Below are 12,036 nucleotides of genomic sequence, written 5' to 3'. Positions count from 1 at the left end.
GACATTAGTCATAGATGGTTGTTTTCTTTTGGTTTGAGTAGTGATCTAGTGACTCGAATAGAGCCTGTAGCTTCTTTGTCTTTGGTGTTGGGATTGGTGTCTTAATTCTCCCAGAGTCTCGTTGTTTGTAATTATACATATTGTTTTATGAATAAAATAACTGTTATTTCATTCTGACTTTTACTCATATCCAATAAACAAAGCTCCATGGTTATCTTATGTAAACTTAAACATGTATATGTGATATACAAGTGGATTATGCCTTAAGTGATAACCTAAATAGGTTTGTAGTATAAGGATTAAGGTGGGATACCCGATCCTTGTGACACTACAGATATGACCCGCTTTGTAGAGATTTGCAAGAGTTGTAAACTGCTATAGATGGTAAATCCTGACCATTCATGTGGAGACATGTGAGCGGGGGTGCCCTATACAAAGAGTTTGTATAACACCGGATCACGAGATGACTAGACTCTGTATATAACGCCTTTGATACTGGCGACTTACATCTCACTTAAACGACCATAGGTGACACGACCTCAATCCTGAGTGTTTTGGGAACTACTGCCTTTAAGGGCGGTCATTTGATTAGTATGGATGAGAGTGGCCAAATTGCCAACTCAACATACCTACCTTTTTGGGGACTTGTCTGATTTGGGAGCTGGGAACTCAATACACAAGATGGAATCCACTCCTTCCCCAAAACAGGGGTAAGTAGATAGATTGCTCCATTAAAGGCTGATTCTGGGGCTTGAACATAATGGCCACAACTTCTCTTTGGAAGAGAGGACTCAGTCATAGTAGAAATATGACTTATGTTTATTAGAGGATTCAATGGTACTTAAGGAGTTAGATGTAACCACAGAGTCATAATGGTTATAGGCTGAGCTGTACTTACGAGCGATCTGTGAAGGGTTGTCACACTGTTGATTGGTTAAGATGGACAAATAATATATCTGTGGTAAGGACAATTCAGCTGTCGGTCTTTAGTGGGGTGCCTGGTAGTTAACGGATGGTGAACCCGTGACTAAAGAGTTTAGTCAGTTATTCACTTATTGTTGGAGCTTCGAGCTATAGGTCCATAAGGTCCCCTTGGGAGCTCAATGGATTCAATTTGAGGATCAGTTCTTAGTGTTGATTTTAAATGTTCAAATTGACAAGAGGTAATTCGATTATATAAGATATGATCGTTATGGTGTATGAGATACATCTAGTGGAGGTTTAATGTAAATGAGATTTACATTAAGTACCATGGAATAGAAAGTTTATATGTTTCATGAGATGAAATATTAAAATTATAAGTTATAAATATAGTATGATAAGTTGGTTATCATTTATATATATAATAATATTAATTATTAGATAATTATATCTTTTTCTTTGATAACCAGTTGAGTGAGAGGTTATTGGTAGTTTCATGGTAATCGTGAGATAAAAAGAAAATTGTTTTCCTAATTTTATTAAGGTTGAAAGAAGTTAATTTGCGATTTCCAATCTCGAAAAATACTCATAAATAGTTGACAAGTAAATAAGATTTACTAAGCGACAACTTGGAGTTAGCTAAATGATTGTGGAGTGTTCTTAGTCAATAGACACTCAGCTAAGCGATGTGCTAAACGATCGCATAGCTTTTCCTAAACCATTGGGCATCAACCTATACGTTAGGTTGTTCCTTCTCCCACTTGCTCAATCGTTTACACGATTGTGGTTTCTCCGGTTTTCTGCCTCAAACCAAGTCCACACAGAGCGCACCCTTTGGATTCTCACACTGAGAATACTAAGGTAATCTTCTTGGTGGTGTCATACTCAACTCGACACTGTCAAGATTTTGTGGAGACCGTTGGTGGTGTTCGGGGTGTTCGTGACCTTGGTGATCGCTTAGTTCGAGTACGCGGTATTCGTGTAGTATAACGGTTGTGTTGGACGAATGTTCGTGCAGTGTAGAAGCCATGGGGATCGAATTAAAAGAGAGAATATGCTATAATTGGGTTTGATTTGTGAGAGTGAGTGTGAGAGTAAAAATGGTGAGAAACTCAGAAAGAATGAAATGGGAAAGTGGCTGAATGGGAATTAAGGGAGGAGGGTACCAGAAATTGTGGTGGGAGTTTCTTGTCAAATTCTAACAAACTTTTTAGTTTGAAGACAACACTTTCTTTGGTTTTTCCATGTGGGGTGTGTGGCCCATTTATATTCACACTTCTCTCTAACAACAATTTAGGAAATAATTTAGTAGTTGAGAAGGGTCACTTTCAGACTAGGGCAATATCATGGGTAGTTCATTAATTAATATGGTCAACGTCTTATATGTAAACGTATCATTAGAAATTTCATTGGTATTTCTAATCTAATTCAAAGAAATTTTGTTATGGAGTTCAATTTGAATATTCATTAGTAATTGCTATCATCATCATCATCATCTTGATAATAATTTTGTTTTTAATGTGTATTTTAAAAGTTGTACTTATTTCTAGATAAATTTTTGAATTACCCTAAGAACACATTTATATTCTAAGCAAAAATTCATAAACAATTTTAAAAGCTAAGAAGCTGTTTTATAACCAATTCGTATTTTGCTTTTGAGTTTTAAAAAATGAGTATTTGTTTTTGTGTTTTCTAGTTTTTCAATTTTAAAAATGTTTTAAATGGCCTTTTTAGTAATCATTTGGTTTTTTATTTTTATTTTTGAAAATTAAGCCTATTTCTTCTACATTTTTTATAATGATTTGCATCTTTATTAAATATAATGGTTGAATTCTTAGCCAAATTTCAAAACAAAAATAATTTTTTAAAAACTACTTTTTTTTAGTTCTCAAAATTTGACTTTGTTTTTTATACCATTGGTGAAAAGAAGGAAGAATTTTGAAGGTGAAAGTAATGTCTATAGGCTTAATTTTAAAAACAAAAACTAAAAACAAAATAGTTACTGAAGAAGGCCTAAAATATTCAAAAATTGCAAAAGAAAAATTGTTTTCAAAATGCTTTATATTTTTTAAAATTGCCCTTGTTTGGATTTCAATAAGGAAAAGACTTAGATGCAACATGACCTGCACCTATCTATGGTGTAGCTCTTGCTTCACCCAAATAAAAACATCCTCATGGCAATTTTCTTTAAAAAAAAAATATATATTTTTTTTATGTGGATAGAAAGATGAGAAGCAAATTATTTAGGTGCAGCTAAGTATTGCTCTTTTAATAAAAATGATGCTCAGATCTCTTGGTGTAGTCCAACGGTCAAAACATGTGATTGTTGATTACCCTCATGTCTATGTTCGAGATTAAAACCCTTCGTATTCTTTTCCCTTTTATTTCTCTTCCATTTTAGTACGATGATTTACATTTTTTATATGAACTTGAATGCTAAATATTGTTGAAAATATTGTTATTTTTACACTTCATTTTTACTCAATTTTTTATTCGAACAAGAATATCTTGAAGTTTAAAAAAAAATAATTTCAAAATTGGAGGTTAAAGGGGTCGGAAAATATTAATAAAATTATTATTTATAAAAATTAAAAAAAAAAAAACTATAACTCTTCACGAGAGAACATGTAAATTTTTTTTTTAATAAAGGACAACCTTGGTCGGAATCTCAGAGCTTGCACATTCTTTTCCCTTTTATTTCTTTTTCATATTTTTTCTAATAAAATTGAATGGTAAATGATGTTGAAAATATTTTATTGTTTAACACTTCATTTTTAATCCTTTTTCATTTGAATGAGAATATCTTGACGTTTGTTTTTTTAAAAAATAATTTTATAATTTAAAGTTAAAAAGTTTAAAAATATGAATAAAATTATTATTTAAAAAAATTGAAAACAACAACTCTTCATGAGGGAACATGTTTTTTTGGTAAAGAATGACACAACCTTGATTGAAAGATATGTTTTTCTTCAAATGAGGTAACTATTTGAATGGTTACAAGTAGTATTTAAATATATGATTTTCTTATCAGTTTAAAAACACACAAAAACATAAAGAATGGTTTCTCTAAATTTTATCTCCACAATTCATATCTTTCTATATATAACTACTCAGGGTTAAAGTGTTGTACATTCATAGGCTGGTAATTTATCTTATCTTAGGAGATGATTGTTCAGAATATTTTGAACACCGTTGTAGGTGAATTTAGACTGGACAAAATAGACAAAAAAAAAAAAAAAAAACAAGAAATACATCCTAGCATATTTTACTCAAAACTTATCAAGATTTATTCTAAGCTAGCATTTATATTCTATTTAGACAAAAAACAAGAAGTACATCCTTACATAAATCGGCAAACAAAACTTTCCCATTGGGGTCGAATTACGTCAATCTCTCCTTGGGTATATGCATTTTTTGTATACAAAAAGAAAAAAAAAAGATAAACCCAACATAAGTTTACATCATTTATTAAAGTAAAGCTAGTATATAAAAAATAAATAATTTACGTACGGGGCTAGTAATGGGAGTAGTAGGATTATGCACTATTCTATGTATATACTTTTGCACATAGTACCCATATCCTATAGAATCTAATTGACGGGGACACTGCATATAAAGAAGTTGAAAACAATTATTCTTATGTTTGAATGAACATAATTTGTTAAAATATGAATGTAAATTTTCCTTTACAGGTTTCCATTTTGGAGAAGACTTATGGTGTTAGAGATCGTGTTTGGCTTGCCATGTTTTCAATCCACTAAATAGTTTGAAAACATTAGTTAAACATAAATACTTCAATTAATAGCTAAGAAAGTTCAATTACACTTACATATTTATAACTCCATGAAAATCCTCTTGAACCTTACTTCAAATAGAGTCCAAAACATAAACAAAATTTTCTTGTAGATTGATTACAACTAATATCCAATGGTAACTATAATAAGCAACAAGTTTGAAATATTAATAAGCATATAATGCAATTAAAAATAACTAAAGAACTTGTATTTACTTACCCTGTGTTATATGGAATAAGAACTAATTGGTCAAAATTAGTCAATTCTAGGTTGTTAGCTAAATTTCTAGATCGAATATATAAAATGGTAGGGAAGAAAACATAGATGAGTGGCATACCCATGGTCTCTTAGTTGGAAGTAGTATGAACTTTGCCAAGAAGATCGCCGAGGCAGCTACAAGTGATGGTGCGTAACAAAGCATATTGTATTCTAAAAGAGATAATCCGGCAAGGAAGCTGGCCAAGCATTCCAACTGCATTGATGAAACCTCGTCGGTGGAGCCTTGAGCAGCACGAACAAATCGCCTATACAACGAGAACGATAAATCAGAATTACGAGATCATTAGTAAATGTAGGAAAGTGAAAGAACAGAAGCGTTACCAACATCATCATAGGCATTGACTTACCTTGAGAAACATTTTGGTGTTGGAGCTGTCATTTTGAACATCAAGTTGTTCAAGACAGAAGATTCCATTTGCAATACCTCTTCTTTAAAATATGTGTTATCAGTTATATAACAAAATTCTTCCACTTGAGGTGCACAGATCTCTTCATATTTTCTGGAAGAATACAATCTTACTAGTTAACATCAGACTATCAAATCAAAAAGAAAGTTAGAGGGAAAAAACCATTAATGGTTTGGGATTCTTACGAAGCAATCATCATGCAATCAACACCAAGCAACTGTAATCGTTGCCGATCCATCGAATTTCCTGATAGGTATCGATCAATGTAGTTCACTGTCAAATATAGAGTATCTGGCACGAGCCTATACTCTTCTGCTACCTACAAATGGAACTTATATAGTTATAGTCAAACCTTAAAGAATGAAGAAATGACTTTGAAAACCAATAATGTCAACAAAAGAAAGTTACCCACAAGTAATTCAATCAGTATGCCACACATATTTAAATTTATTTCCTTCTGAATTTTCTCTATGAAATCTGTAGAAGGCCTTTTCTTTGCTTGAACCAATAACATCACAATGGAAAGAATTTGAGAACAAAGAACTCAAAATAAATCTTTAGATTATACTTCAAATTCTGAAAAAAAAGAGAAGATGATTATCTCCTCAGATGCTCGTAAGTGCTTGTAAATATCACAAGAAATTGTAGCACATTGTTGGGGATCCATGAAATCGGTATCTACATCCAAAACCCATAACTAAATCTATAGATCCACGCCGGCGACCCACCTCTACGATCGAAACCAGCTGGACGTACGGCGAGCTGACCCATCAAAAGAACAACCACAACGAAAAACCATCGGAAAACCAACCAGAGAACACCCGAAGAACAACACCTAACCATGACGAACAACCAAAAGAACAACGCCCAACCACGATGAACAACCACCGGAAGAACACGCGAAGAACAATGGAGAACACCCACGCACTGGCAAAGAACAACGGAGAACGCCCATGCAAAGAACACCCACACACCGACGAAGAACACCCCGAGAACACGCACGCACCGACGAAAACCAACCGAAAAACAATCGGAGAACACCCGCGACGATGACCCACCATGGGAAAATCCCACGACGACGGAGATCCAAGCAACACCGATGACGACAACAATCGGATGTGAGCCTTTTGTGTCATGGTTGTTATGCATGTGATCATATAAAAATTATGTTGAGCCTTTTGGATGTGAGCTATTTGTATAAGTTAATAATGTTTATTAGGTTGGCACTTTAGGAGTTAAGTAAGAATATAAAGGTGGTAAGTGCTGGCGATAGGGCTAGTAACTGCTACCGTCACATCTTCTTCCAGGTTAAGAGGGTGATTTGGGAGGGGCGTGACAAGTTGGTATCAGAGCATATGATTTTGGGAACGATTCATGCATAAGTCTAAGTCCCTAAAGTGTGAGTCCCTAACATATGTACATTTTAATAGGTGGAAATGTCGAGGCAAAGTGGCAGACAGAGCAAACAGACAGGAGACAAGAATACTGACCCTGCTAGAGGCCCTGAGGTTAGGAAGAACCCATTGGGAAGAAAGAGGAAGGTAATAGATCCAGGGAGTCAGAAAATGACGTCTGAGGGAGAGTCTAGTACTCCCGAGGCGAGGGTAGATCCTCAGCTAGAAGATATTTTTTTTTGACAGAATAACACATAGATTGGTAGCCAGTGTAGGCTCAGTACGGGCCGACCCATAGAAGAAGTATAGCATTGAGTGGCTTAAAGCCCTAGGGGCTGTGACATTCGAGGGTACAACAGACCCAGCTGAAGCCGAGGTATGGCTGGATGTAATTGAAAAATGTATTAATGTTATGGGCTGCCCAAAAGGACAAGAAGGTAGGATTAGCCACATTTCTACTATAGAAAGGAGCACAAAAATGGTGGAAGGTAGTATTTGTCAGACGAGTTAGTATGGATGTGATATTATGGACTGAGTTCAGGAAGGCCTTTGAAGACAAGTATTACCCCAACTCTTTCCGAGACGCAAAAAGAGATGAGTTCCTTAGACTAACACAGGGGACGATGACAGTGGCAGAGTATGATGATAACGGACAGAAATGTACGTTATTACAATGCAAAGATAAAAAACAATGTGGGAATGTGATGGTAAAATTATGCAAAATCGTGTCGAAAAGTATTAAGTTGAAAATATTGCGATCGTATGCGTTCGCGAAGATCTACTCAAGAAGGTGGCCGCATAAAGACGGCGCATCAAGGTGAAAGCTTAATAAATCATGATGAGACAGAAAGCTGATGACAGTTGAATCTGAATTTAGTTGACAAGTCGTTAATGACACACTGTAGCAAGTACACTCAACTCTTCGGTGAACATTTATCGGCGCATCAGACAAAGATTTAATGACATCTCATCATTGCAATCATTTGAGAGAAAAGCTCTTCACCCTGAAGCTCTATAAATACCAAAGGTCACCTTCGTTAAAAGAGTTCAGATTTTTGGAGTTCCCATTCACCATATACTTAGAAGATAGATCATAGATAGACGTTAGTCTGTAACTCATATACCTAAAAGGCGGAGGCGAGTAAAGAGAGAAGACGTCGAAAGATCACTCCTGGTTAGCTCGAGAGACTGTCGGGACGTGCCGAGAACGGAGAGAGGGTCGACTCTTGTGAAAGTAAAAACATTCGTTTGGACAGAGTAGAGTAAAACACAGTGTAAAAGCCTCGGGAAGCAAGACATTGCTACCAGGCTCCTTATCCCTACTTTTCATTGTCGTACTGTATTCGTATTTTATTTATAAAATGGAATTTGCATCTCTACATCTGTTTAGTCTCTTCACAATGCGCATGAGTAACTAAACTTTCGAATGGGTTGAGAAGCACTTAGCTAGCATGACCTAAGATCTTCATTTTATGCGGTCATCTTGTCTTATGTATGTGTCCATCACCCTTTAGAGATACTTGAGAGAGTAGTCTGACTTGAGAAAGTTAAGTTAGAATCCAGGCTTGAGAATGTCAGATTAGAACCGCATAAGCAAGAGATAGAAACTTAGAGATAAGTTCTATTTGCTATCATGCATCGCATGCACCCTAGAAATAGGATATAATAGTATGCGGTCACCTTGTGTATGTGAGTGTCATTCATCATCGCATAGACAAGAATAGAGGCTTAGATATAAGTCCTATCGACATTATCGTATATATCGCATGCGTCCTAAAATTAGGAACTATGGCATTTGCATTGAGAGATGACATGCTATTATGTGTGTGTAGCATGGTCGCATAACTTGAACGCAATCTTAGGAAATGTTAGCTAAATCCCTTCTCAACCTATTCCCCACATACTCATTGTAACTTCACTGTCATTATCTCTTTACTCAACTCTGCCGCATAGGATTTATACTTTACACAACATAACAACCAACTTATTGTTTTTGTCACCACAAAGGAATCAAAATTTACCAACGCATAATATCTCAATAGTCCTTGTGTTCGACCCTGAACTTACCAGGAAACCTAGTAGGATTTATACTTGGATTTTACTAGGAAAATTTGCATATGAAACACATACACCACCATCGTAATATACATCATTATTTCATCATATTCAAAACGCATCAAGGTTTTGGCGTCGTTGTCGTGGACTACGACAGTACATATTGTGCTAACAGTAACCTTTTGATTTTCTTTGCAGCTTTCCATCTTTGTGCACTATCTCTCCTTTAGTAAGGGAAGAAGCGGGCGTCGTATGAGCGAAGGACAAGTTTCGGAGCCCAACTACGACCCAGAGATTGAAAGAACATTAATAAAAAGAAGAAGAAACAGTCACCGACAACAACAAGAGAGAAATCTCAACATGGCGGAGCAGCTGGAAGACAGAGCACCGGACGCAAATAATATCATGGCATATCCCATTCTCTTGGCGAACGACCTCAAGAGGCCCATTCGAGACTATGCATCGCCCAACCTCTATGATTTCTCCCCAGGAATCATGAGGCCCACCCTGGACGGATCGAGGTTCGAGATGAAACCGGTCATGCGCAGATGATTCAGACTGCCGGACAGTTTGGTGGTAGGCATGGCGAGTTTATAGCTTATGCCCTCCATCATTCTTTTATTCAATCGTCGCAAACACATTACTGCATACGTCTAGCTACAAGTCCTAAAAACTTGATGATGAAAATTAAAGGGACACAATTATGCGATACATGTCTTAAGGTATGCGTTGATACTCATTCGTCGATGGTTATACGTTGGAATGAAACTATATGTTAACGAATGTATGCGATGACCATGCGTTCTCGTCAAGTTTTCTTGCACTCACGGCAAGTATAACACGAACGCAAGTTTCTTGGGTGATCTGAGGTCGAACTTAGGGACTTGTAGCTAGACGTATGCGGTAATGTGTTTACGGCAGTTGAATAAAAGAATGATGGAGGGTATAAGCTATAAACTACCCCTACTCCTAGCTAACAGACAAAGCAATGGAAGTATGCATGAGAGGTAGAGACAAGAAAACTGTTGATGCGTAGTAAATGGATGGAAAATAGATAAAATGTGGAGATGTCTTCATCGCAACCCTTAAGAGTGACTGCATGGGCAACCTCAGCCAACGCAAGCTATGTGATCATGCTACACACATTTGAGCATATTTCTAAGACGCATTCGATGTATATGCGAAATGTCGGGATGACCGCATACCACCGTATCCTACTTCTTGGACGCATGCAATATCCTCTCCGTAGGGTGCATACGCTGTGTAATAACAAACGGAGCTTATTCCTAAGTTCCCCATTCTTGCTTATCTGTTCCAATCCCAATCCGATCTCCCGAGTCTTAGATTTGGGTTTTTAGACTACTCTCTCAAGTATGCCTAAATGACGAATGATGCGCTCATAAGACAAGGTAACCGCATAAACCTGGCTGATGTAAGATTATTCCTATCTCTAGTGAACACTGGCTTACGTTGCGGGCTGTGGGTTATCCGAGATTCTCAATGCTGAACGACGCAAACTCATTTTCTTATGAATTCCTAACATAATTGTCGCGTATTCTGCTTAACAGCCCTCATAATTCTAAATAAAAGGCCTAAGATGATATGCATTTCTGCATCTCATCAGTTACTACAGGAGGTTCGTGGAGGGTTTTTCTAAGATAGCTCTTCCATTGACGAACCTGACTAGGAAAGGTGTGAAGTTTGAGTGGTCGCCGGAGTATGATCATAGTTTTTAGGAGCTGAAATAGAGATTAGTATCAGCGCCAGTGCTTACCTTGCCTACTCCAGGTAAGGAATTTGAGATTTATTGTGATGCATCCCGACAGGAACTGGGATGTGTGTTGATGCAGGATGGGAAAGTGATTGCATATGCATCTCGTCAACTTAAGAAGCACGAGTGCAATTATCCTATGCATGATCTGGAGCTTGCGGCAATTGTATTAGCTTTAAAGTTGTGGAGACATTATTTATTTGGAGAGCGTTGCAGAATATTCACAGTCACAAGAGCCTGAAGTATATTTTTGATAAAAAAGAGTTGAACCTGAGGCAGAGAAGATGGATTGAGCTAATTAAAGACTATGACTGCTCAATCGAGTACCACCCTAGTAAGGCGAATGTTGTAGTTGATGCATTAAATAGGAAGTCCTCGGGATCCAGAGCAATTATTGGATCAACGAGAGGGATGTTACTTCAGGAGTTTAGGAACTCTAGAACCACCTTATCAGTAGGATAGTCAGGAGGATTGATAGCTACATTTCAGGTAAGAACTACTTTAATGGAAGACCTTAAGTCGGATCAGTTGAAAGATCCCGATCTTCAGAAAATTGCAGATGATGTAAGTAAGGGAATTAAGATGACTTCCAATTGAGAACAGATGGTGTACTAGAAAAGGAAGGAAAAATGTGTGTGCCTAATAAGTTGCAGCTTAAGCAAGCCATTCTGGAAGAGGCACACAGTTTTGCTTACGCTATGCATCCAGGAAGCACCAAGATGTATAGAACCTTAAAGAGATCATACTGGTGGCTTGGGATGAAGAGAGACATAGCGGAATATGTGATGGAGAAATAGGCATGCGCAGCAAAAATGAGGATCAATTTTACTCTAATTGCACAAATTAAACATACAACCCTAAATTAATTAATTATTTGAAACATTACCTTTGAAGCTCCCGAAACACTTCTATCTCCGCTCGAACACGAACCAGACAACCACTAGAGCTAATCTAAGACATGATGAAAAAATAGGGAAAATGAGGATCAATTTTACTCTAATTGCACAAATTAAACATACAACCCTAAATTAATTAATTAGGGTTTTTTTGAAACATTACCTTTGAAGCTCCCGAAACACTTCTATCTTTGCTCGAACACGAACTGGAAAACCACTAGAGCTGACCTACTATTCTTTGGACTCAGAATCGGGTTGTGGGACCCGATGGATGAAGAACTCGAGAGAGAGAAAGAGATGAAAAATAGAAGATGGATTTTTTGGGTTGGGTTTGCGTTTTGAATTTTTCTAAAAAATAGTGATTTTTTCCAGCCCAAATTTTGAAACCAATTTTGGCGAAAAATCAAAAGTCTTTTCTCCAAATTGAAAGCCCAAATTTATAGAAAAAAGCCATACAAAATTGCATGAAAAAAATTCATAAAAACCCAACACCTAGAATCCACTATCTAAGTGGACTTA

The 12,036-nt window shown here is 36.6% G+C and overlaps 1 protein-coding gene across 1 annotated transcript; it reads right to left on the bottom strand.

Annotated features, from left to right (window-relative positions):
- Positions 1–4,855: 4,855 nt before the first annotated feature.
- On the bottom strand, positions 4,856–6,550 carry LOC120089057 (cyclin-A1-1-like). Its single transcript, XM_039046484.1, has 6 exons — positions 6,242–6,550; positions 6,008–6,098; positions 5,810–5,902; positions 5,587–5,722; positions 5,342–5,494; positions 4,856–5,239 (listed from the first exon to the last, which is right to left on the bottom strand). Exons 1-6 carry the CDS (start codon positions 6,548–6,550, stop codon positions 4,993–4,995), a joined length of 1,029 nt encoding a protein of 342 aa, XP_038902412.1. The 3' UTR covers positions 4,856–4,992.
- Between the last annotated feature and the right edge of the window lie 5,486 nt (positions 6,551–12,036).

The sequence above is a fragment of the Benincasa hispida genome, chromosome 10, assembly GCF_009727055.1.
Source record: "Benincasa hispida cultivar B227 chromosome 10, ASM972705v1, whole genome shotgun sequence".
NCBI classification, from domain to species: domain Eukaryota; kingdom Viridiplantae; phylum Streptophyta; class Magnoliopsida; order Cucurbitales; family Cucurbitaceae; genus Benincasa; species Benincasa hispida.
Note: the sequence above shows the minus strand (reverse complement) of the source record. Positions and strands in the feature narration are given on the sequence as shown.

Excerpts from the sequence above, each read along its gene's own strand:
- LOC120089057 (XM_039046484.1), bottom strand. The coding sequence starts at position 6,550 with ATGCATAACAACCATGACACAAAAGGCTCACATCCGATTGTTGTCGTC. Across the intron at positions 5,723-5,809 it reads ACTGATTGAATTACTTGTGG|AGGTAGCAGAAGAGTATAGG; the intron begins GTAACTTTCTTT and ends AGTTCCATTTGT. Across the intron at positions 5,495-5,586 it reads GATTGCATGATGATTGCTTC|AAAATATGAAGAGATCTGTG; the intron begins GTAAGAATCCCA and ends GTATTCTTCCAG.